Consider the following 24583-nt stretch of genomic DNA (forward strand, 5'->3'; position numbering starts at 1 on the left):
CCCTTCCTGGCACCCTGCGGTGCCGTCCTTTGTGCTGTCCTTTGCTGGGCGGCAGGCTGCGCCCAGTGCTTTCCAGCCGCACAGTCTGTGTTCAGGTCCGCCTGGTCACTCTCGTGGGCCAGGTTGTGTTTCCTTGGCAGAACCAGCTCAGCAGACTCAGCAAAGACTGCCGCTCCTTTTCCGCATCTTGCCGTTGGCGACTGCCTCGGTTTCCCGCTGACGCCCGGGCCTTGCCCCCTGGGAGCAGAGCAGGCAGCGCCGCCGCGCGCCCCTCGGCCGCCAGAGGGCGCCGCGCCCCCGCCCAGGCCGCCCGCCGCTTCCCGGGCCGGGACGCAGAACTTCGCCTGCGTTCAGAAGCCGGGACGTCGGCCGGCCGCACGCAGGGCGGCTGCGGAGCGCACAGCAGGCACCGGCGCGGCCGCCGGCCCGGCTCCCCTCCCCTCCCGGCGGTGCGCCGCACGGAGGAGCCACGAGGGGCCGCGCGCCCGAGCTGTCCGGCCGCCCTCGCCTCGCCCGCAGCCCGGCACGAGCCATGAGCCCCGGCGAGCGCCCGGCCGGCGGCGCCCACGGGCGGAAGAGCGTCCCCGCGGGCCCCACGACGACGGCGGCCGGCGCGCTGTGCCTGCTGCTCTCGCTGGGCTCGGCCGCCGCCTGCCTGCTGCTGGGCGCCCAGGGCGCGGCGCTGCGGGCGCGCGTGGCGGCGCTGGAGGAGGAGCGGGAGCTGCTGCGGCGCGGGGGCCGCCCGGACGCGCTGGCCACCTGGGCCGAGCCACACCTGGAGCGCCTGCTGCGGGAGGTGAGCGCCGGAGCGGGCGGCGGGGCTCGGGGTGGGTGGGGGCACGGCCGGAGGGCACCCTGCAGCCGCTGTCCCCGGGGACTGGGCCGGAGGACTGCACGGTCCGGGCAGGGGGAGCTCGGACCCCGGCCCCTCTCCCCGCCCAGGAGAGCCGGGTGGCTCCCCAAGTGTCCGGTGGCTCTAGTTCTCCACCCTGGTCCACCTGACGCAGCCGGCGGCACAGGGCAGGGAAACCAACAATCCCCAGGGCCGGGCCCCGCGGAGGTCAGTGGTCAGCACTCGGGGCTGAGTGAGTTTGGGAGCAGCTTCAGCCTGGACACTCAGTGCGGCCCCTCACCGCCGCCCCAGAGCGTGCGTTCCAGGGGAGCGTGGAGGGGTGGGGGGAGGAGAAACCTCTGGGCCAGGCTCCTGGATCCTGGTTCCAAACGATGCCATCTGGATGTGGGGCACAGCACATCCCGAGCTGCTTCCTCTCTTCGTGAGAATTGCGCTTGCCCCACCCAGCACATGCTCCCCTGCACCCTTCCAGGCACGCGCAGCCCAGTGTGGAGGCGCAGGAGCCCAGGTGGGGCCCCCAGGTCTTCATCTAGGGTCTTCGTCAGAACTCCACCTTCCGAAAGGCAGCCCCTCCCTTAGTCCCCCGACTCTGCCGCCTGCCCTGCCTGAGCCATCCTCTTCCACTGGGGAGGTGGCTGCCCATGAAAGCACCCAAGGGCGCATCCTCAGGGGAGGTGGAAGGTGAGGCAGTGCTTCCCAGCAGAGTGAGGAGGGCAGCTAGCTGGTCGCACCGGCTCCCGGACAGTGCCAGGCTGTGCTCTCTGTTCATCGCCTGAGCTGCAGAGGGCTCATGGTGGACCATGCTTGGCATGCCCCAGGCCGGAGCTCCCCCAGGAGCACTCGTGTGCCTAGAGCCGAGTGTCCCTGGGCGAGTTGTCTGGGCGCCTCAGGACAGGAAGACTCAGCAGTCCCCAGACCCTCTGGCAGCTTTCTGCACACATGCTTCCTCCAGGCTCTGGGGATGGGCCTTGAGCTGATTCTTGAAGGCTGGGAAGCTTCTGCCTGAGAGTGCTGTCACCCCCTGAGTGTCATTAACCCACATGTTTGAGTGCATCGGAAACCCTGGTGAAACTTTTTACAAGGAGCTTGCCCGATAGCGGCTCTCCTGCTCCGAGGGCGCTGGGCAGCGTCGGGTGGTCTTGAACTGCAGCCTGAGAGGCCTGGAGGTGGCCTCGCTTCTGCCTGGACTGTACGGGGGTGGAGCCAGGTGCCGATGAGCCAGTCAGTGGATGTGGACGGAGCCTGCAGCGCCCTCCTCCTACTCTGCTTCCCTCCTCCTCGTGCTCTTTCTCTTCTGGCTTGTGCATTATCTCTTGTTTTCTTCCTCCTCTTCTTCCTTCTTTGCTTTTTTTCCTTCTCCTCTCTTCTTTCCTCCCCTCCCACTCTTCTCTGTCTCTGTCTCTCTGTCTCTGTCTCTCTGTGTCTGTTTCTGTCTCTCTGTCTCTCTGTCTCTGTCTCTGTCTCTGTCTCTGTCTCTGTCTGTCTCTCGCTCCCCTCGTCTCTTGGATAGAAAGGCAAAGGGAAACCCTTACCGCCCTGAGTCCCCACCCGAGGACCTGCTGTGCTGTTCCACACTTTCCTTGCTGCTAGGAAGTGTCTGGGGGGCCCCGTGACCCGGCCGTCTTCCCCTTTAGGTGGGCGCACAGGCGGCCTTGTGCGTCTCTCTCCCAGGCACCATTCAGTCCCTGCTCCCAGCTCTTCTTGCAGGGGTCCCTGGGTGGGAACCACGTACAGCCTGGTGACAGCGAGTTCCCCGACTGGGATGAGGGTGCCATGGGAGGTGCAGCATGGGAGCCGGAATGGGTGTTAAGTAGATTTGTGGCTGCAAAGGGCAAACAGGGAGGGCACTGGACACCCCGGGCAGGGGGCATTTGTACCGATCATGCTTTTCCGCTCCGATTTGGCCTCAGATTTGCCTCTTGTCCCTCGAGTGTGCGCCGTGACTGCTGCTTGAGCTCTGACCAACACACGAGGAAATCCTGGCCAACGGCACACAACTTTAATGTCGAGAAAAGATAAGCCAACGAAAGCCCCTGATAATCCGGGGGCCTACTGCCCCCATTCCCTGGGCAGCAGACTGAGGATGTGCATTTTTCTGGGTCCAGCCGATGGCCCAAGTAGGGAGCTGCAGAGGCTGTGAAGAAAGAATATTCCTGTTATCTCTTAATTCTTAGAGACTTTTCCCATGGCACAGCGGGCATAAATGGTTTTAGGAAATGAAGACAGGATTTCTGGCAGAGGCCCTTGGTGATGGTATTTGTGCCCAACAAGCCTCTGATGGTTTCCTTCGGAAAGTGCTTCAAGTAGGCGCCCCATTAACCCCCCTCTCTGGTTATACCTCTTGTTACAGAGTTACAAAAGCTCAGGAGCGCAGTCTGCATAGCTTTCCTATTGCACTAAAAACGTAATGCCAGGATTAAAGAAATATTTAGTTGTATTCAGGGGAGAGCATTTCTGGCTTACAATGGATTTATTGTTGGCTGTTGGCCTTTCATTGTTCAGACCAGTCAGTTTGGAAAACAAGAAAAACCCAGAGACTCAGGATAAAATTCAAGCACTTTATTTCCTGCTGTCAACTATGGATTTTTGGTTTTGGTTCTGGGACTTGAACTCTGGTCTCATGCTTGCCAGGTAGCTGCTGTATCCCAGCCCCCTGCTGTCAGTTAAGTTACTGTCAAGCCAAGATCCAGTGCCGCTTTTGTTTTAGCCTCTGAAGTAGTCTGTCTCCTTGTCAGGACTGTGCTGTGTGTCCGTTTTCATCAAGACCTATTTTTAAATCCTGTACATCATGGCTACATTTGGTTCCTTGACAATTCCTGGCTCCCAAGCCAAAAAAAAAAGCCCTGAAAAATGTTTCTTCCAATTACTTCCTGGCATGCTTACTTTCCCTACTCTTTTCTTGCCTCAAAAAAACTTAAAAAAAAAAGAAAAAAACAGCAGGCGGCCGTTTGGGAGAGCTTTATGGTGATGGCCGCATGTTTAGAACAACTGTTCTGGTTTAGAACCAACTGACAGCTGCTGGCTCCGAGTGTCTGTTTCCGAGGCCCTTGCCAGGGCTGCTGAGTTGGACGTGTCCCCGTGGGCTCTGAAGGGTGGAGGTGCGCCTCCTGGACTTGGGGTGCTGGAAGCTGAGTGAGTTCTTAGCAGGAGGCAGCACAGGGCGGGTAGTGGTGCGTGGGGTTCTCATCAGCCGAGGGGCGCCGGACACCTGGTCCGCTGTTTACGAGCTGTCACCCAGACTTCCTTTTCCTGGCCCTCGGCCCCTCCACTTGGATGTGGCACTCATGACAGCACATGTAGCAGAGAGTGAAGTAGCCCGTGTACTGGAGAGACGTGGTGCGTGCAGGGTTTGGAGGTGGTGTGCATCTGTCCCCCGAGGGTTCCCGCCTTGGAGGCGTGGTGGTTAGGGTGACACTGAGAGGTGAAGTGGACCTTTTGAGATTCGGCCTACTGAGAGGTCCCAAGGTCAGTGGAGGACAGCCCTTAGTGACATGAAAGTCCTTCGGTTGGTCGGCTGAGGATCGAGGGACCCCACTCCTGCTTGGGCTCCCTGCTTTGCAGTATAATCTGTGTCCTTTGTTCCCACTCCGATGCCATCTGGCATCAAGCCGAAAACAGGCTGAAACAGTGCAGCCACCCAGTCTGGGACTTGCAGCCTCCTAAACTGAACTAAGTAAGCTCTTCTTTATAAGGTATCCTGCCTCGGGTATGGAGTTACAGTAACAAAACTGATGAGCACAGCCAGCAAATACACTTTCCACAGCGGTGATGGAATGCCTGTGCATGGTTGTTTAAATGGTGACCATCATTGAGTTTTCCTGCCTAAAAAGAAAAGCCCAGAAGACAGACTGAGGCTTCAGCTACTGCAGTAACTTGGCCTCACCTGCCGCTGAGCGTGCCTGCCGTTCTCCTTTCCCTTCCTCATGCCATGAGACGACTGCTGAAGCACCATACTCACGTCTTCATACAGGAGCAGCCAGCGTAGGGAAGGAAGCAGGATAAGAGCTGTCTTCTTGAGAGACTATTCTCTTATTAAATCAGTAGAGAAACCTTTCCAGCATCTTGCAGCAGAACTTCCTTTCAGCCACCCATCAGGATAGGTCACATGGTCGCCATCACCCTCTGGCAAGGGTGATGAGGTGACCGGCAAGGCGGCTTTGGCCAATCTTGATTCCTCCTGAGGGTGGGCATGCTGCCACCAGAACGGAAACGAGGCTTTGTTAGGAAAAAAGCTGGGAACAGCTATTGGGGCACAACTAGCAGTGTCAGCCAGATGCCACCAAATGTCACGCCTGTCGCCCCGGGGAAATGGAGTGGGCGTAGCCTTCTGTTGGCGCTGTCACAGCTTTCCCCACCACGCTGTGCCAAGTTGCTGTTTCCCAGGCTCCATACCCGGAGTCCTCTCCAGCCCTGATGGGTGTCTTCCTCAGAACCTGCCCACCCTGTCCAACCCTGCCTCCAGCCATAGTTGAAGGGAAAGTCTTTGGCACTGTTCTCTTCTTTGCAGTTGTGTTAGTCTGTTTCCCGTTACTATAATAAAATAGCTGAGGCTGGGTCACTTGTAAATGAAGAGGTTTATTGAGCACATAGTTCTGGAGAGTCCGACAGCATGGCACTGGCTCTGCTGAGGGCCTCTGGGCATCCTGACAATGGCTTGGCGGGTCAGAGTGCATCCAACGGGAAGAGTCCAATGGGGAGACTCCTGGGGAGACCAAGGTGCAGAGAGCTTCTTTTATAGCACTCCCTTCTTTTATAGCCAGCTCAGAGGGCCCACGAGTTGCCTTAGGCCCTCCTTTAGGCCCTACTTCTTGAAGGTTATGGACATCACCATGGAACAGAGTAAGCTGCTAACACGTGCACCTTTGGGGGACAAACCACACCACCCCAGCAGTTTCTGGTCTTTAACCCTTGAGTAAGTACTACTGTATCCCAAAGCAGCTGGCTGTCATGGCCCTGTTCCTCACCGAGATGCAGACAGTGACTTGCTCGGGGCGTGCAGCGCATACCCCGGCTCCCCCAGGGCTGCAGGCTGCCTTGGAGCAGAGCATCAAAAGGGCAGGCATGTCCACAGTCTCCGTGGGCCTCCTGTGGACCTGGGTCAGGACGCATGTGCGCAAGTCAGGGCTACCTGGGTCTCTTTGTCCCATTTCATTAGCTTCTCCTGGAGCAATCTTAGGAGGAGGAGGAAACCCTATTTCTCTGTGGCCCATTCATACTCTGTGGGGCACCTCGGCCCCCAGGGGCCTGGAGCAATGAGGTGCACATGGCTGGGAGGGTGCTGCAGCCTTGGGTGGCACCATCCTACATGGTAGGTTCCGGGAGGTTGTGAGTTTTAAGGAGGAAGACTCCACAGGGCATAGGGGAGGAGTCGGAGGCCACGCTGCCCGCTGGCTACCAGGCCGGGCTGGTTACCTGACTCCTCAGTTCTCTGGCTAGGAGACAGGGCCATACTCGGCGCTGGACGGAATAGCTGCTGCAGGACAGAATGGCTCTGTGACACTCGGGTAACGGGAGGGATGAGTCAAGGACACTTGTTAAAGCATGGCAAGGCTGGCTTCATCCAGCCCCTTGATGGCAGGGAGAGGGCACGGCTCTGTGGTGGGGGAGACTGCCTGGACTTGGCTGTGAACATAGCAGGACACGGGGCGCACTGGGGCTCAGTGGGTGGGAAGTGACTCAGAGGAAGCGTTGGGCGGTGATGTTCTGGCTGAGCTGGGCTTAGCGCATGCTTGATGAAGACAGTCCAGGTGATCAGATGTTACCTAAGGAGGGGCAGCGTGTCACTGTTTGGGTCTTTGATGTCCCCCAAAGGCCCATGTGTTAAAGGCTCCAGCTTGTGGTGCCATTGGAGGTGGTGGAGCCTTGAGGAGCTGGGGCCTGGTGGGAGGCAGTTAGGTCCCTGGGGTGGGGCCTGGGAGGAGTGTGGGCTCCCCAGACCCTCCCGGGCCTCTTGTTGCTTCCCAGTGGCCATGAGGCTGACAGACCTCATCACCACGTGCTCCTGCTATGATGTACCCTGCTGTCACAGGCCAAAGCGGCGAGGTCAGGTAACTGTGAACCGCACCCCAAAACCATGAGCCCAAATAACCCTCTCCTCCTGCTGAGTGTTTCTCAGGCACTTGTCACGGAGGATGAGGAACCTGATCCAACCAACGTTGAGGACGGGCTTCCTGCTAAACAGACCTAGCCCAGTTCTTCACTAAGACTCGGTTTTCATAAGGACACACGCAGATGGGGCTGGCTGGGCGCAGGGCCTGGCTGTTGTTTGTCAGCACCGCACACCGAGTTCCAGCCTCCTGGAACGCTGGAATGATCCTGCATGTCTTCTCCCTCACCCCAGTTCCCACACCCCTGTTCCTTTTCTCTACATAAACTGAAACCCTCTGAGAGGCTCTGACAATGGGGTTCTTTAAACCTACTCTTTGCAGGGTGCTGTGGACACTTTGCTCTCTGCTGGGGGACATGCTCATCAGCTCCCCAGCCCCTGCTGCTTCTGAGACATAGCTGCCTCCTGCTTCCAGGGGATGGGGGTCAATATGGCTGTGGTCAGTGCCCGTGGGGTGATGGATCCAGGCCCCCAGTGAACGCTAAGCTCCCTTGTTTGAAACAGCACAGGATTTGCATATAACATTCTTTTTGTAGGCTTCTCTTACGTCTAATCCCTTACACTACCTAAGACAGTGTAAACATATGTGCAGAGTTGACATTGGTTAGGAACTCATGGCTGGGAAAAAAGTCTGCGCACGTCCACCACTGACTCTGTGTTTTCCCTGCATATTTGAAAACCGCGGTTGATTGTCACTGGCTGCAGAGCAGGCGCGGAGCTGGCTGTGCTCGGGAAGAGCGCGCTGCGGGCTGTCTTGTCTTCTGTCTGCCGGAATGGATCTGCTCCACATGATCACCGTCGGGAATGATCCCAGCCCCCTAAAACAGAGGCTGTCTTTTCTCACAGTCCTTGCACTCAGCGAATTTTCTCCAGAATGTACACCATTTATTTTCATTTTAAAACTTTACTGCATTTTCCCACGTGATGTGTGAGCATTATGTTTGTATTTAGGGACCACATGGCGATCCATCCAGAAGGTCTGCATCCAACATGGCATTAGGCCTCCGTCACAGTTCATTAGCTTAGAATGCAGCATAGTCCATAGCTTTTGGAGGAAGATTTCTTACTTCCATTATCTTTGGGGTGTGGAGTAACCAGAGGAAGAAGGATGTCTGTAGGGCTCTGCTGTTTGCTTGTTTGCTTTGGGCAGCACTGAGTGGATCCAGGGCCTCACGCTGGCCGGCCTGGTGCTGTACCTTGGAGCAGCCCCCAGCCAAGGCTTCATTTCTTGTTTTAATTGTAGAACATTCGAGTTGCCTGTGATGTGTTTGTTCATTCCTCTTTCTGGATACCCTGAAACCCTGCACCACTTCAAGTCCTGTGAGGGGAGGAATCGATCCAGTTTGTCTTCTAGCTGATTTGTCATTGTTGAAAGCAGTGACAATAAAGAAAGTTTTATTGCATGGTTTGGGAAAAGTCTGAAGATTTCATCTCTGAATTGAAGCTGCTATGGGGGCTTGGGTGCCGGGACCTTTCCCGATCTGCAGGTAGCAGCGCTGGGCGCTGGGCCTGGTCCACACTGGACTTCTAATTATTTTGGAGGAATGTAGCTGAATTTGAGAAGTTTCTCGGAGGCCACACACAACCTCCAGCTCCTGCCCCGTTGGGTTTTCTCCGCGTGTAGAGTCAGGATTAATCTTCAGTTGTTGACACAAGCGCTCAGGAAACACCCTCTGTCATGTCTGGAAACACATTTCAGGACTTAGCAGGAACCACGGAGAAAATAAGTTTGCAGATGGAGCTGTGAACAGTCACATCGGCGTGCTCCTAGAGGGGACAGGGAAATGTTGGAAGCCCTTTGTGGGTGCTGAGGATTAAACTCAGGGACCCTGAGCTGCGCCCTGCTCATTCCCTCTGGGGGAGGGAGCAGTGACAGCCCTCAGTGACAGCACAGCCAGGTGGCCTGACTCTTACTCCCAGGTCCTTTCCTGGGTCTCAGCAGAGCCCCGAGGGAGGCAGCGATGTGGCTCTGAGGGGCAGAAGCTGGGGCTCCCGCTCTGAGTGTGGAGGTCTTTGCAGAAGTCTGCCAGCCGGGAGGAGCACGGCAGGGGCATGGCGGAGGACGCCAGCTATAACGGACGTGGATTCTCCCTCAGTGGGTCACTTCCTAGCTGTGTGACCTGGGGAACTGTGCCTCTAAACCTCAGCTTGTGGGAGTTTCCTCACACAATTTCTGCGGAATGAGCACTGCACACTGTGAGGGCGGCTGCTGCTCCGAATGGAGGCGAGGCGGTGTGGCCACACGGCGGGCCTCTGGGTCCTCTTGCTCTGGGGTCCCGCCTTCCTGTCCCAGCCATGCAGGTGCAGGAAGGGCTCTGATGTGTGTCTGGGCTCGGAGTCTGGGCAAAGGCCCTCGGTTGGCCAGGGCAGCAGGGCTCCCAGGCTGCGCTTTCCTGAGTCACTCGTCGGATCAGAATTTGATTAAAATTCATTTAATTAAAATTTTCATATTTATGACCAAAATAAAAGCCAAGTTGTTCATTAAAATAATTATATGGGTTTCTTATTGTGAAAGGGCATCCCAACACCTAATAAATTGGCTTTAACGAACAATAGTTTGGTTCTGTGATTAGGCACTGTGGTGCAAGCCCTCTCGGCTTCCCACATCTGCTTCAGTTCCCACTGGTAAATGAGGAAATCGATTTTCCCAGTGCAGCCATGAAATTGCTAATGGTGTGGTGTGTGTGTGTGTGTGTGTGTGTGTGTGAGCGTGCACGCGCTTTCAGATGGGCAGTGGGAACTTCCAAAGCTGAATTTGTTTTCAATTTTGAGTTGTGAAATAAATCATAAAGCAATCAGGACACATTCGGGTGTTTTTAAAGGACATTTGAAGTGAAATCCACTCAGCTTGGCTCCTCCAGGAGAAGCCCTGCGCGGGACAGCGGGGTCTGCTCACTGACGTGAACCCCGCTGTTGCAGGGGGAAGGGCCGCTCCGTCCACCTGCGCTTTCAGACCTGAGTTCCGTGTGGTCAGAAGAGGGACGAGCTCTCCCGATGGGACCAGAGTGTGGGCAGGCATGAGCTGGTGTGTGTGTGAGCGTGCGCTTGAATGCAGATGTGTGCACTCAGATGTGTGTATGCCTGTGGGTGCCTGTGAGTGTGCACACATGCTCACAAGTGTGAATGTATGTTCATGAGTGTGTGAACATATGCACATGTGGTGTGCAAGTGTGTGTGCATGAACGCACACCCAGGGGAGTTGCAGTGGAATTGGCTGAGAGACTTTGCCACTGAGTGTCTTCCTGGAGAAGTTTGCTCCCCACCCTGGGCCCCAAAAGCTCGCTTCACTGGCCCCACAGAGCTTACACTGAGCCCCTGGTCCTGGGAGACCTGGTTTGAGCGTGGAGCTGTCTAAGAACTGGCCCATGTCCTGTGACGTTGGTTGCTCTTTCTAAGTCTCAACCTCCGCCTCTGTAAAAGGGAGAAGGAGCTGCTCACCGCGTGCCCATGGGGCCTGAGTTTGGGGACCAAGTTTCTCTCCTTCACAGGCCGAGGCTGGTCCTGATCCCTCCCCGCCCCAGCCTTCTCAGGGACAGCTCTGATCCAGTCCTGTGTGAGGCTCCGACCTTGGGCAGAGCTTGACCACAGGATCTAGAAGCAAGGCTGTCCCCCCACAGCTGGGACAGTCCGCCCATGGTGTCCTCTTGGGCTTTGTCCCCTGGTTGGAGCCCAGGAGGGCTGTCACCACAGGGGACCGGCCCGGGAGTCCACGGACAGCAACCCTGCGGGTGCTACAACCCTGAGAGAGCGCAGCAGAGGATGTGTGTGGAGTTCGCAGCCCCCACCCCCACTTTACGACATTTCTAGGTGATACAGGAGACCTCATCGGATGCAGATGCTGTGTGCATAGTTGCTATACTGTATCGTTCAGGGGATGACAAGGAAAAGGTCTAGTACATACAGTGGTACTACATAATCCAGTGGGTGTTAACATTTGAAACATTTATTGCAGTAAAAGACACGTTGCCATTAATCCCCTCCCCTCGCGCCCCCACGTCACCCGCACCTGTCCCTTCGGCCCCGGCACTTTCTGAGGGCAGAAGGCCTCTTTCACGGTGTCTTCAGCTGTGCTGTCCTGGCTGCCCCCAGACCGCGCTGACTTAGCACATCTACCTTCCACAGACCCTGTGGCCTGGGAGGGGCGGGGGTGCCCAGCCTGGTCTGTGGGGCGGTGCTTCTCCAGCCGCAGCATTCACTGTATTTTTGGTCTTGCCTTGTAGAGACACTCACAGAGGGCTCAGAACTGCTGCAGAAGGGGGCAGGAGCGAGGGGGTGAGGGGTGCGAAGCCAGGGGAGGTGATACCAGCAGCGTCTTTCACTGTAAAGCCTTTGCAAAATTTAAACGCCCACTGTGTATTCATCACCCTTTATATTCAGTACAGATGCTGTTTTTGGCTTTGCTTTTTGGGGACAGGGTCTTGCTGTATAGTACAGGCTGATCTTGAACTTGCTGTGTAGCTCAGGTGGGTGTCAAACATAAGAGCCTCCTGCCTCAGCCTCCCTCAGCCTGCTGAGGTTACAGCGTGTGCCGTCCACCCCGGCGTGCTGCAGGTGGCTGACCCCACAGATGGGGTCCCTTGGAGTCAGGGCAGCTGTGTTACTGTCTGGCTGCCTCCCTGTACCCAGGCCAGTCTGGCCCTGCTCCTTGCTCGCCTTCCGGGATGTTCCCCGTGACCTCACGCCCGTCCTCACTGACGTGAGTGTCCCTGTACCTGGGGACAGGAAGTGGAGCGCTGGTCCCTGCAGCCTCCTCACCACCCTCACCTTGGCCTGCACGGGGCGTGAGTCACCTGCAGGCAGCGGTGGAGCTGGCGTCGGGGTCTGGGGGCTTAGACGGCAGACAGTTTTCTCAGAGCCCTGGGGCCGGCAGGCTGGCACGGGCGTTGGCAGGGTCAGCATCTTCCGAGGCCTCTCTGAGCTTGTTGCTGTGTCTGCACACGACTGTCCCCGTGTGTACCAGGTCCCTGTCTCGCCTATCGAGGACACCAGCCTGCTGGGGTGAGGGCCACCCTCAAGACCTCATTTTGCATAAACTGTCTCTGTGAAGGGCCCCCCTCCAAACACTGCCATGTCCTGAGACACAGGATGTCCACTGGTCAGCCCACCTGGGGTGCGAGAGAGGCACCTCGGAGGCTGCAGAGGGAAACTTGGAGGCTGCGGGGGACCTCAGAGGCTGTGTGGTGCTTGCCGTCAGCCCCAGAAGGCGCTCCTGACGGGAGTGAGGGTCGCTGCAGAGCTGCATGTTCTCAGAGGAGCCCTTTCAGTGTGCCGAGCAGAGGCCCTTCAGGAAACGAGCTGTGGTTTGGAAGAGTCACTTGGCGTGCAGATGGGAGTCGCTGATTAAACCTGCATTCCTGGGAGAAGAGTTCAGGCAGCTCCTGCCAAGCACTGGGCGGCCAGTCGCTCACAGGTCTTGTCTGTGCCGTGTGACTCGGCGGGGGTGGTGTTGCCTGGCACCGAGGAGGAATCTGAAGCCACTGGCCCCAGCGCGCTGCCACACAATACCCACCCGGCTGGAACATGGACCTGTGGCTTCAGGAGGGGGTGTTAGGATGACTAACTGATCGACAGTGAACTCTCCTACTTAAATTATACAGGTTGACCTGTGTAGGGAGGCTGAGTCTTTCCCACACCCAGAATTGAGAGTGGACCCATCGCCCACAGCGCCTTCCTCTCCTCCCCGCCTGCCACATATTCTGCCACTGATTTGTGTTACTATTGATTGGTTTTCATCTTTCAAGGATTTTCACGTGAATGGAGTCACACTTTTTTATAAATGCTGGTTTGTTTCACAGCATAATTATTGAGCAATTCTTTGCTATTTTGGCATATTATTTATGCAAATAATTAATTTTGGACAGTAGTTCAGGGCCCCTGCTATGTCACTGTAGGCATGCATTTGTGCTCCCATTGACGGAAATTTGGAACGTTCCCACTGTCACGTACAAATACAGATGCTATGAGGTTTCGCGCGCTGGTCTTTGTATGGATTCAGTGTGCTTGTTTCTCTTGTGTATAAATACCCGGGAGAAGATCATCCTTCATCTCATGGCTGCGTGATTAGCTTCATAAGTGATGGGCCGTTGTCGTTCAGAGTCATTGTATCACTTTTCTGTTCCAATTCACATAGTCCTCTTTCCCCTGCTGTAGGCTTTTCCTTTATACTTAGTTTTGAGCGCTGTCAGATTAGGCCACGCCCTGGCGTCATGCTCTTACTGCCGATTGTGTTGAGGCTTCGTGGAGATTGCTGGGTCTGAGGGGTGCAGTTTTCAATCAGCTTGGGAACTTTTCCTTCTGGTGGCAGAACTGGGGTTGCACTCCCTCCCAGCCCCGCTTTATTTTTCTCTATGTATGGCAGCATCTTGCTGAAGTGCCCAGGCTGACTTCGGCCTTGTATTTTTCCTGCCTCCGAGTCCCAAGTAGCGAGGGTTACACACATGGGCTCCCAGTTCAACTCGAAACATTTTGACCCTTATTTTGTAACACAGATTTTCTTTTCTACTCTGCCCCCCCCCCCCCAAGTCCAGTTACACACAGCAAGGCCCACAGTTCAGGGAGCCTCCTCCTGTTGGAAACTTTCTATTGCTGTCTTAAGATTTACCAATCTTTCCCTCTTTGGTTAATCTAGCATCCGTTCACCCTGCTATTTTCATTTTTTGTAGTGTTTTCATCTCTAGAATTTCAAGTTAGGTCCCTGTCTGGTGCTCCCCTTGTCTGTTTGGGCACATACAGCTTAGACATAATTATTTTCGGGTTTGTGTGCTATTCTGAGGTCTTTGGCCATTTGGCTCATCAGGGTTTTTTCTGCTCGTGATGGGGCCTGATGTCCTAAGGATGGTTCTTTTCTTCCTGTAAACATTGCTGAGCTTTGTGAGATCACGGTTAAGCTGCTTGGAAATGCAGTTAGTTGGCTGTAAGTTGCTCGGTGGGAGACTCCCTGAGAGTGGTGGTCAGACAGGTCTGTGATTGTGTGAATCAAGTGGCGTGAAGACTGCCCACACTGGCCCTCGATGGCCCCTGCCCACACCGGCCCTCGATGGCCCCTGCCCACACTGGCCCTCGATGGCCCTGCCCACACCGGCCTCGATGGCCCCTGCCCACACCGGCCCTCGATGGCCCCTGCCCACACTGGTCCTCGATGGCCCCTGCCCACACTGGCCCTCGATGGCCCCTGCCTACACCGGCCTCGATGGCCCCTGCCCACACCGGCCCTCGATGGCCCCTGCCCACACCGGCCCTCCATGGCCCCTGCCCACACCGGCCCTCGATGGCCCCTGCCCACACCGGTCCTCAATGGCCCCTGCCCACACCGGCCCTCGATGGCCCCTGCCCACACCGGCCTCGATGGTCCCTGCCCACACCGGCCCTCGATGGTCCCTGCCCACACTGGCCCTCGATGGCCCCTGCCCACACCGGCCTCGATGGCCCCTGCCCACACCGGCCCTCGATGGCCCCTGCCCACACCGGCCCTCCATGGCCCCTGCCGACACTGGCCCTCGATGGCCCCAAGTGGACTCAGGCAGCCAGTACGTTGTGCGGTGCCGCAGTGCAGTAGACAGAGCAGGAATGTTAATGCTCACTGTGAAAATCCCTCTGGAGCAGTTCTGAAGCCCCTTCACACGCGTGTTTAGGTGCCCGCTGTGCCTGCCTCAGTGTCCAGCCTTTGTGTGAAATGTTTCCCTTTCGTGGTCATTTTGACTCTGGGGAAAGCCAGGTGCCAGCTCCAGAGGATGCTGTGGTGAGGACACCTCGGGGTTTTTGTGAGCCTGCCTTCCCGCTGCGTGGTAGGGGCAGCTGCATTTCCTGTGTTTCTTTTGTAAAGACCGAAGAGGACGTCCAGGCCTGTAGCCGGCAGGGGTGACCAGGTAAGTGTGTTCGAAGCCAGGATGGAATATTTTGAGGGAGATGGATGACAACTTACTGCCATAAATTTTTAAAAATTGACACATACACTATGCATTTTGATCACCCTTATAATGGAACTGCTGCTGGCGAAGCACAGCTTACTGTTTACAGTGTTTGTCTTTTTTTTACTATGGGCATGCATTCAGATAGTGACACAAAGCTGTAACGTGGGAAGTACCTAAGCCGGCTGGGGCAGTACAGCCCTGTAATCCCAGGACTCTGGGAGGCTCAGGCGAGGTTTGCGAGTTCAAGCCCAGCCAGAGAAACTTAGCAAATCAGCAAGACCCTTTCTCAAAACAAAATATAAAAAAATGAGTTAAGGATGCAGCTCAGTGTGACAGCGCGGGGTTCGGGCAGGCGCTGCGGGCGGGAATCCGCAGGGGCCGGACATGTATTTCAGTAGCGCACAGGAATGTGCAGGGGGCTCACTTCGGCTCTCAGCACCACACAAGGAAATAAAAAGAGGAGGAAGGAAAGGCGGGAAGAAATGTACAAGCCCATGATGGGCGTCTGCTGTGTAGACTGTCTAACGTTTAGGCTTTAAAAAGTGACCCAGTATCATTTTCAAAAGGACAGAGGGTTTGAGGAGACGTTTCCCACACGGGGTAAACAAACGGCCGGCAGGCCCAGGCTGTTGGCAGGGATGAGTGTTCTGCCCATCGCTGGCGGGATGCAAAGTCACTCAGCCGACATGGACAAAATCCTGGCCCTCAAATCGTTAAATAAGGAAGTACCAGCCGGGCGAAGGCTGTGTGCCTGGAGTCCTGGCTGTGGGGGGCTGAGGCAGCGCGAGCTACAGAGGGAGTTCAGGGGCAGCCTGAACTGCGTAGTGCCACCTGGGCTCAAAGGAAAAAGGAAAGAGGGAAGGAGGGGAGGAGGGAGGGGGAGAAGGAAGGAAAGAAGGAAAGTTGTCATGACCAGCGCTTCCAGTCCCAGCAACCAAAGCTCTGGAAATAGGTCCTCACATAAACGTCGCTCACCTTCATAGCACCGTGGCTCACCTTGTCCCAGAGGAAGGAAGGTCAGCGGTGACAGTGGTAAGTGTGCACAGGGCAGCCTTATGTGTGCACTGACAGGGTGGCACCGACACAAGCACTGTGCCCAGCGAAGGAGGCCAGATGGGAGAGACCACACCGCGTGCGGTTCTGTTTGTGGCACATCCAGGTGGGCAGAGCCACAGGAACAGCGGCGGTCAGTTGTCGGGAGCTGAGGGAGTGGCCTGGGCACAGGGCTTCCTTTTGACGTGATGCTGATGCTTTGGAACTGGGCAGAAGGAACCAGACACGGGGCTGTGAATTTCCTCAGTGGTACTGAACCAGACCCGGTGGTACTGAACCAGACACGGGGCTGTGAATTTCCTCCGTGGTACTGAACCTTCTCATTAAAATATTTACTAACCAGAGCCGGGCAAGGTGGTGCATGTAACCCCAGCACTCAGGAGGCTGAGGCAGGAGGATCATTGTGAGTTCCAGACCAGCCTGGGCGACAAGGTGAGCTCAAGGCCACCCTGAAGCGCACAGTGAGACCCTGTCTCAAAAAGACAAAAAAAAAAAAAGTTTACTCACCAGGAAGAAGCAAGCAAGCTGTCTGAAGGATGGCAGAGCTCCCCTTAGTCGGTGGTGAAGTGACTGTCTTTTTTAAACCTGCACTATAAACGTTTAATCAGGTTTCTCGGTGTCTCTACCTGTCCTGTGCTCTCCGACTCCAGGACTCCCCCGAGGGCACGGCATTGTCCCATGTCCTGTCCCTTCATGTCCTCCAGCCTCACAGCTTCTCGATCTTTCCGTTTGGAGACACGGTGGCTGGGTGCTTTGCAGCGTGCCTTGCGGTGTGGCAGCCCCATAGCCTGGGTTATAAATGACTGGGGAGAATACCATGAAGGGGCACCGCCACCCTCAGGGCATCGTCGTGGAGTCTGTGATACCAACATGACTCATCCCTGGTGCCTGACTCAGTTGCTGAAAGTCATGTTTTAGCCACTTTCCGTGACTATAACAAAATAACTGAAGATAATCAGTTTGAAGGAGGAAAGGTTTATGGTGACATAGTTTTGTAGGTTCTGATAGAATTTTCGACACAAAAGGAAACCATCTGATAGAATTTTCAGCTCGGCTAAAAAGATCAGAAGTATAAAATAAAAGTGGCCTTTACTTTAAGAATGTGGAGAGAGACTGCATGACCTCTGGGGTCTGGCATTCTCTCCGCCAGACACGTGGAGTGGGGGCATACATGTAGCTTAGGTTTGGGGTGGTGCCTAAGGGGCATTAGTGATGCACAGGTAGCCCATTGGTATTTATTTCGCGCCACAGGTAAATTGCTTAGGGGCGGGAAAGGTGAACTCAGGATAGAGCCCCTTGATTCCACCTCCTCGGCTGCCACTGGCTACAGTGTCCCATCTGGGGCAAAATCCTTTCAGGTTCAGTCCCGAGTTTCTTGCCCCATTTACTTTTTGGCCTGTGGCGAGGCAGCGCAATATAGCACAAACACCTGGCTGAGGAAGCTGCCCGAGGCCCCAGGTCCTGCCCCCACCACCTAAGACCTCCCACCAGTGCACTCCTAAAAGCTCCACCGTGTCCCAGCAATGCCAGCTGGGGACGGGGTCCTAACACTTGTTAGGGGGCTCTTACAAAGCCACACCTAGCAGCAGTATCTGCCAGATCTCTCTGTAGAGTTACCATTTTCCTTTTCCTGTTCTGTGGAAGGAGCACCATCCTGGGGTCGTGGCGGGAGGAGTGTCTTTGTGTACTATGTGGAAGTCTTCTGTAAGAGCTCCACTCCTGAATCTTTGGTGTGTCCTCTGGGTCACAGTCCAACACTAGGCTGTTTGTTTTGTTGCTTCCACTGTTTTAGTGCTGGGCTCTGGGCTTTCATGCTGGCTCCTTCTTATTTGTTTTTTTTAATTGTATGGAGGATGGAGCTCACGACCATGCGCTTGCTTATGCCTGTGCCGCCAAGCTAAATCCCCAGCTCCTTCTCGTTTTTAGAGGACTGCTCTGCGCTTGCTGGCCCTATGTGATAGTCAGACCACTGCGTGTATCCCTCCGCCTTAGCCCTGGGATTGACCATTTCTGTCAGGAGCGCTGGGCCCTTTATTGAAGGGTGGATTATTTAGAAGCCAAGGTCTGTGTGCCAGGAGGGAGTCATATTATGTTGGGGTACTTGTGTTTGCAGGCCTCCTCCGCAGACAGAGTAAGCTGTGCACACGTGTGTGTAACTGCTTCCCGGGCATGTCTGCTGTCACTTCTGCGTGCGAAACATATTCACAGCCTCACGGTGACCCAGAACCACAGGCTCTGATCCTGTTCCACGGGGTGCACTCTAGCTTTCCTCCCCTCCTTGTTCATAACTGCCCTCATGGACAGTGATAGTGTTGCTGGCAGCAGACAGAGTTAGAAATATTACAGGCAGTGAGGCTGGATGGGGCCAGTGTGGAACCCCAGGGTGCAACTGTGGGGGAGACAGACACTCCTGCTGTGGGCCAGGCCAGAGACAAAGGATCAAACAAATGCATCCACACCCTAAAAGACTGATACTCTAATTAGTTCCTATCACCCTCGAGTCACCATCCCATCCCCTGGGGGAAAGGTCACAGCTCTAAGAATGTCTGCCTCCTGTGTGACTTGCTTTCTCATTTGTCCCTAATGTAATCAGTTTTACCTGAACTATTGATCTTACTGGCTAGCTGTAGCTCTCTCCCCCCTGATGCCCATCTGCCTTGTGAGTTCCCAGTCGCCGCCCGCCCCTGAACCCCTGGTTTCACTCTATGAAAGTCCCTGGAAAAGACAGAGTCCAGGGCAACCCCGGTTGGGACCGCTTCTGTCTCTCTTCAGACAGAAGCTTTCTTTCTCTCAATAGATATATTCTGCTCTTCACCTCCATTGTTCCTAAAATTCTTTCTTCAATTTTAGAGAACACGATCTCATACCGGACATAGTAGGTCGGGAGTTTCATTCCCCTATATCGATAGATCTTGTTCATACTGCCCTTATTTTATATGCTTAGTTGATTTTATATATATATATATATATATATATACATATATATGTATTATATATGTTACTTTTGAAACTTCTGATCTATAGCCACATGAGAAACAACTTTACCTACCAGCCTACAGTGTTTGTGTGTAATTCCTTTTGTCTTCAGCTTTGTAATTTTCAACTGAAACACAGTTTGCAAAGTGACCGAGGTTAGCTGTGTTCTCTACAGCCTGTAGTGGGGTCACGCCAATGGGGACCTGAGCTGTGGTTTCAGGCTCTGTCTTCGGGATTCCCCGCAATTCCCAGGAAAAGCTGCCTGAGTTTCATATTGCACCCATGCCTTTTCACCAGAATCCATGAATGTGCTTCTTCCTGTGCAGTCCTCTGGGTTCTGACGGTCCCTGCTCAGGTCCCCCAGCCAGTGCCACACTTAACAGGTCCGTCACCCTGACACGCACCCCTGCCACCTTCCACTCCAGTCCTCACCCTCTCCGAGCCTTTCGCCATCACCTGGTTTCTGTAGAGTTTCGTGTTGCCTGGCTTTTGATAACTTATAAAATGTGACCCTCACTTGTAAGCTGATGTCTGCTTGCGCTGTCATTGGAGTCGGGTGATACCAGGATTTGAATCCAGCCCTGAAGGTTCCCGAAGCCTCAGCTTTCCAGCCCATGAATGGGGTTAATGGCGTGGGGTTCTTGGAGGACCAGATGAGATCACAGCTGTAGACACTGTGCCCACTGCATGTGTAATCAGTGATCCTGACTCCAATATCAGTCATGTTTGCCAGCACCACCACTTATTGTCATTGTCCTCATGCGGGTAGAAAGGAAGACCACTTACGGAGGCCAGGGCACGCTGCCTGCTCGGTCACGGGTGTCGGTGGAAATGTGTGCCCGGCCCCGCCTTGTGCGGCTCGAGGAAGATGGAGGACCCCTTTCCCCTGGATGCTGCACCGCCTGCCCTGTGGCGGGTCTCCGTCCTCAGTCTGATAGTGCCCTGCCCCGAGAGATTTCCTTCTGCTCCCAATAGAAAGTCCGAGGACTTTTTGTTTGTTTTTGACAATACTGCAAAACACAGAACCAACTTGAGGCCACGCACCACCCTCACCTCTGTTCCACCAGGGCTTTGTTTCCGCATCCCTCTCATCCCTGATTTTTAGCATCAGCGGACTTCCCTGTCGCGGCCTCGGCTTCAAGTGGTGGTTTCACAACGTGACAGGCTCACCTGGGCGCCCGCCTTGCACGTGGCCCGCACCCTTCTGCAGCCGGCAGCTTTTTGACCAGTGTCAGTTTTGGTCAGTTTTTGCTTCTGTTGATCTGTTTCCTGGGATATAATCCTTGAAAGAGGCTCAGCCAGAAGATGAAGTGTTTACTTATGGCCTTATTTACAACATTCTCCAGGGTTTGTTCTGTGTGCGTGGAGGGTGCAGGTGTTGCTGTGTCTCCCAGGCTGCCCTGACCAGGTCCAGGCAGGTCCAGGTCCTGCCTCGGCCTCCAGGCAGCAGCTGCTGCGGGGGCAGCCTGCCCTCCTGCTCTTCCTCGGCTTTCTCCTCTCTTTTCTTCTCCCTCTTCTCACCTGCTCCCTTTCCTCCTCCTCCTCTTTTTCCTCTCATTCGACTGAGAGCCCGAGAGGATGTCATCCAACCTCCAGCAAAGTGTCCGGGGCTGGCGCCCACCACCACACGCCGCTCCCAGCTCTGTTCCTGGGGGTTCTGGCGGCAGCACCCCGGAGGCTCTGTCCTTGGGCAGGAAGTTATCCTGTGTTTGCTTTGGAGGAGGACTTGTTTGCCTGTGCAGAACCAGCACCGTATTGTTCGCAGATGCTAGGAGCATTGCCAGATAACGGAATGTCAAAAGTTGAGGCTTTTAAATCATTTTTACAAACCTGCACACAAAAGAGTATGTTCTTAGAATTAAAAAAAAAAAGCATGAAGTGGAGATGGCGGGCTGGGTTTCTAATCTGCATGCCGCTTCACTTGGAATTAGCGTTGGTGGAGGTGATGGTGAACGAGGAAAGCAGGGCCGGGTAGTGGGAGGGCGGCAGGAGGGTCAGCTTCTCAGATTCCTCACGGCCCCAGAAGAATGAACGCACACATGGAATTAAGCAGTGGACAGAAACAGTCCGGTGATTCAGGGCCCCACCTAGTAGCCTTAACCTTAATATCCTCCTGCTGAGGGTTCCTGCACAGGCTGTGAAAGGCATTGTGTTTCCTATCAGCCTTCATAAGCCCCTGCCCTTCAGAAGCAGATAGCAGTTGTTAAAAGCTGACTGTTCTGAGCACTAGGTGCTTTTGTTTTTAAACAGGAAATGAGTGAGGCAGCCCCTTTCCTGCTGCCCAGCAATAGCAGAGGCAGGCAGAGCCTCTTGCCCAAGTCCCCTGGCTGCCTGTGCATACCACAGGGAAGGGATCAGGGCAGGGGGGGAGGGGTCTGCAGTAGGGGGTGGGGCTCTCACCGGCCTAGGGGAGCTCCCTGGCAGCTTTGGGGTCCTCTGGAGGTTGAAGCAGGGGGGCCCCAAGCTGCTCACAGGTTCACTGGAGCTAGGTGCATGCTTAGAGCCTGAAGGTCTCTTCCCCGGGCAAACTGAGGCCTGGCGGTGGGGGAGAGGGATGGGCTGAGGGTGAAGTTAGTGCAGCCTGGGCCAGTGAGCTCTCTGCACTGTGAGTTGCCAATAGCCAGCCCGAGGAGCCCCGTTTTCTCTTGCTGCCTGTTGCAGGTGGCTGGGAGAGCCCCAGTTACGTTTTTAGCGTCAGGCTCCTGATTTCCGGCCGTTCCAGCCAGAGGCAGACAGCACTTGGCTGGGGTCCTGTCTTCCATCAGGGCCCAGGCTTAGCGGTGCTGAATGGAGAATGATTCACTGATCCTCATTAAGGCGCTGTGATTGAGACTTTGTCCAGGACGCCATCCCCTTGGGTTGGGGTTGCGGTGAGGGGAGAGGGCGGGCTGCAGTCCAAACGCAGTGCGTGTGAGCCAGCAGGGCTGTGTATCCCACGGTCACAGCGGGCTCAGAGGCTGGAAAAAGACCAAAACACCGCCAGCGGCCAGGACCCAGATAAGTGACCACAGGGACCTTCGCTGATAGAGGCCAGCTGAGTAGACGTCGCTGGGGTGTGGTGCGTGGAGGAAGAGGAAGCTGATAATGTATGGGAGGCGATCCGAGATTGGGTGATAGGTTCCTGCTGCGCTGACTCAGCAAGGTCCTTGACCTATCGTAATCTTTTAAGGAAGTGCCAGGTGGGCCTAGGAGAAGGTGCAGAAGTCCCAGTAAAGTGGTCAAGTAGAGATCGTTATCAGTGGTCGAGAGCTCAAGACCAGACTCTTTCCCGTCCTCTGAAGCACCACTTACTTGAACATCATTTCCTGGGGTTCAGGGAGGGGTGCACCTCAGCGGCAGGTACTTGCTGAGCGTGAGCAGGACTTCGGGCTCCTCCACGTGTAGCCCGCAGGCACGAGGAGGGTGATGCTGTGTGATGACTGCCGTGCCTCCGTCCCGGAGTGATGGACCGATCGCTTCACTCCCTGAAGCCTGGATCTGGGGACTTGAGATGAATTTCTCCCTTGGCCCAAGCTCGGGTTCCTTCTCTGAGGCACTGGGTCTTCGGAAGTCGCCCTGGGGCTGGGATGCAGCTCTGTGCTGAGCGTGTAGGAGGCCCTGGTGCAGGTCTCGGCACCTCTGAAGAAGTCCCGAGGTCAGGCCAGGCCATGGGCTTGCTGGAGCGGTCCCTGTGGTTCCCAGTGTGGCATGGCCGTGACCTTGGGCTCTTTCTGCTCTAATTCTTTTTCTCTCTCCCACGTTCTAGTGTAGTGCTGAGCGAGTGTGGGGCTTGGTCAGTTGTGTGGAATTCAGTTACACACAAACACACACACACACACACACACAGCTGCGCCCTCCATGGAGGAAAGGACACTGCCGTTGTGGGGTGGATTAGGCCAGGGCCTTCCCCTCCTGCGCCATGGGAGCTGCAGCTGAGAGGGCAGTGGGGCCTCCTGGGTGAGGGCGGGGAGATCGTGGGAGCCCCGAGTGGCCAGGAGCCAGCCTTCCGCCTCCATCCACCTGCTGGGCCTCCGCCTCTCTCGCAGGTGCAGAGGGGCTGCCTCGCCTTCTTCTCAGGGGTCCTCAGCGTCAGCTTTGGCTCTGCCCCTCCGTAACGCGCCCACCACCGTTAACTGACTCTCTGGGAAATGCTGTGGAAGGTCCACTGACTCGTGGACCGGTTGGGTACTGTGTTTTGCTGATTTCTCCACTTGTTCTCTCCTGCTGTGAAACTCACTGGCGTTTGTTTTCCCTTCCCTTTCGGTTCAGAAGTGGGATGGCCTGGCCAAGCTGCGGACTGCTCGGGAAGCCCCTGCGGAGTGCGTCTGCCCCCCAGGTAGGTGAAGGTGGCCCTTGCTGGCTCCCGCTCTCTGGCCCTGGTCCTTCTCTCTGCCGTGGTCAGGACCTCGCAGGATACTCACGGTGAGGAGGGGAGGAGCGTCACCTGGGGTCTCAGGCACTTGCACCCCAAGGGCCGTCCTGGACTGTACGTCACCTTGAGTGTTAAAGACTCCAGCAAGATGACCTGACTCCTGTGACTGGTGGTCTCGGTGGTGGAGGGACTGAGACAGCGGCAGGGGTGACTTGGAAAAGAGGCTCAGTGGAGGAAGCTAGCAGCCGTCTGTCCCTCTCACTAAAGCAGGAGGATGCACATGGTGATGTGATTCGGCAGGGTGTTAAGGCTGCCCGGAGCTCGTTTCGGTGGTAGGAGGTAAATCCTCCGGTGAGTCAGGCCTTTTCGGCTTGCGTTTTGTTGCTGTTTGGGTAGAGCAGATAGAGGAACAGGAAGCTCTGCCTGGACTCTTCAGATTGTCACGTTTCGCTGGTGTAGACCAGGAGGACGTAGATGCAGTGAGGATTCTGCTGACACCAGTCCCTGCGCCCGAATCCAGAGTCCCGTCCACTCTTCTGGCTGTGGTCAGGGGAGCTTTGCAAGGGTCAGGACGGAGAGCTTGCACGTGTGATCTCCAAGCCCAGGTCACGCCCAGCGTGACCCTTGCCTGGGTGGCCTGAGTGGGTGGCTTCCCGCATGCAGGGAAAGTTCCTGGTCCTCAGAGTGCAGGGGCTGAGCAGGGCCCCGCATCCTCCCTGGGGGCTCTGCCTGGCACTTGCCTGCCCCCCAGCTGGCTAGAGGCCTGGCTCTTGGGTGCTGTCAGTGGGAGCCTGGGGTTCGGAAGGCGGCCGAGCTTGCTGGACTCTTTTTTTTTTTTTTCCTGTGGAAGGGCGGCTGTGCAGGCGGCCCAGCGCTGTGTGCAGGGGAGTGGAAGGGGGCACATGTGGGGAACTTGGCCGCCGTCCAGTGTCCTGCTGAAAGTGCATCAGCCCCTCCCCCAGAGAGCTGCTTTCTGCCCCTTTTATGGAGCTTTTGCTTTGTGGATGGGAATGGTGGTTTCAGAGTTGTGGCTTTTAGGATTTGAATCTTTTTCCATCTTATGGGGGATTTTGATCTTTAGAGATTTTCATCAGTCCGAGTTGTGCTGTGTGGGGGTTTTAATGTCTGGGATGGTGGAGATCCAGGACGGCTTTGGGGATCATGGTCAGCACCAGGGCCGCGTCCTGCAGAGTGGCATTTGGGGTGAACTCCTGTCCATGGGGTAGAGCTGTGGCTCTCGTCTCAGGGGCTTCTGCCTGGACCCCCTGCCTGGCCAGGCATGGGCTGAGGGTCGAAGCAGAGTCCTCCGCCCCTGCCCTCGCCGTGCCCTCGCT

At 55.8% G+C, this 24583-nt stretch overlaps 1 protein-coding gene across 1 annotated transcript in view; it reads left to right on the forward strand.

Moving 5' to 3' along the window:
- The first annotated feature begins 335 nt into the window (after positions 1–335).
- Col23a1 (collagen type XXIII alpha 1 chain) overlaps positions 336–24583 on the forward strand; it is a 250231-nt gene continuing 225983 nt past the window's right edge. The window contains exons 1-2 of the mRNA XM_063230525.1: positions 336–796; positions 23147–23213. Of these exons, the coding sequence (XP_063086595.1) occupies positions 533–796; positions 23147–23213 (331 nt within the window). The 5' untranslated portion in view covers positions 336–532. The remainder of the gene's footprint in view (positions 797–23146; positions 23214–24583) is intronic.

Source organism: Cavia porcellus, unplaced genomic scaffold (assembly GCF_034190915.1).
Source record: "Cavia porcellus strain 051 isolate PalLab524CR breed Dunkin Hartley unplaced genomic scaffold, mCavPor4.1 scaffold_19, whole genome shotgun sequence".
NCBI classification, from domain to species: Eukaryota; Metazoa; Chordata; class Mammalia; order Rodentia; family Caviidae; genus Cavia; species Cavia porcellus.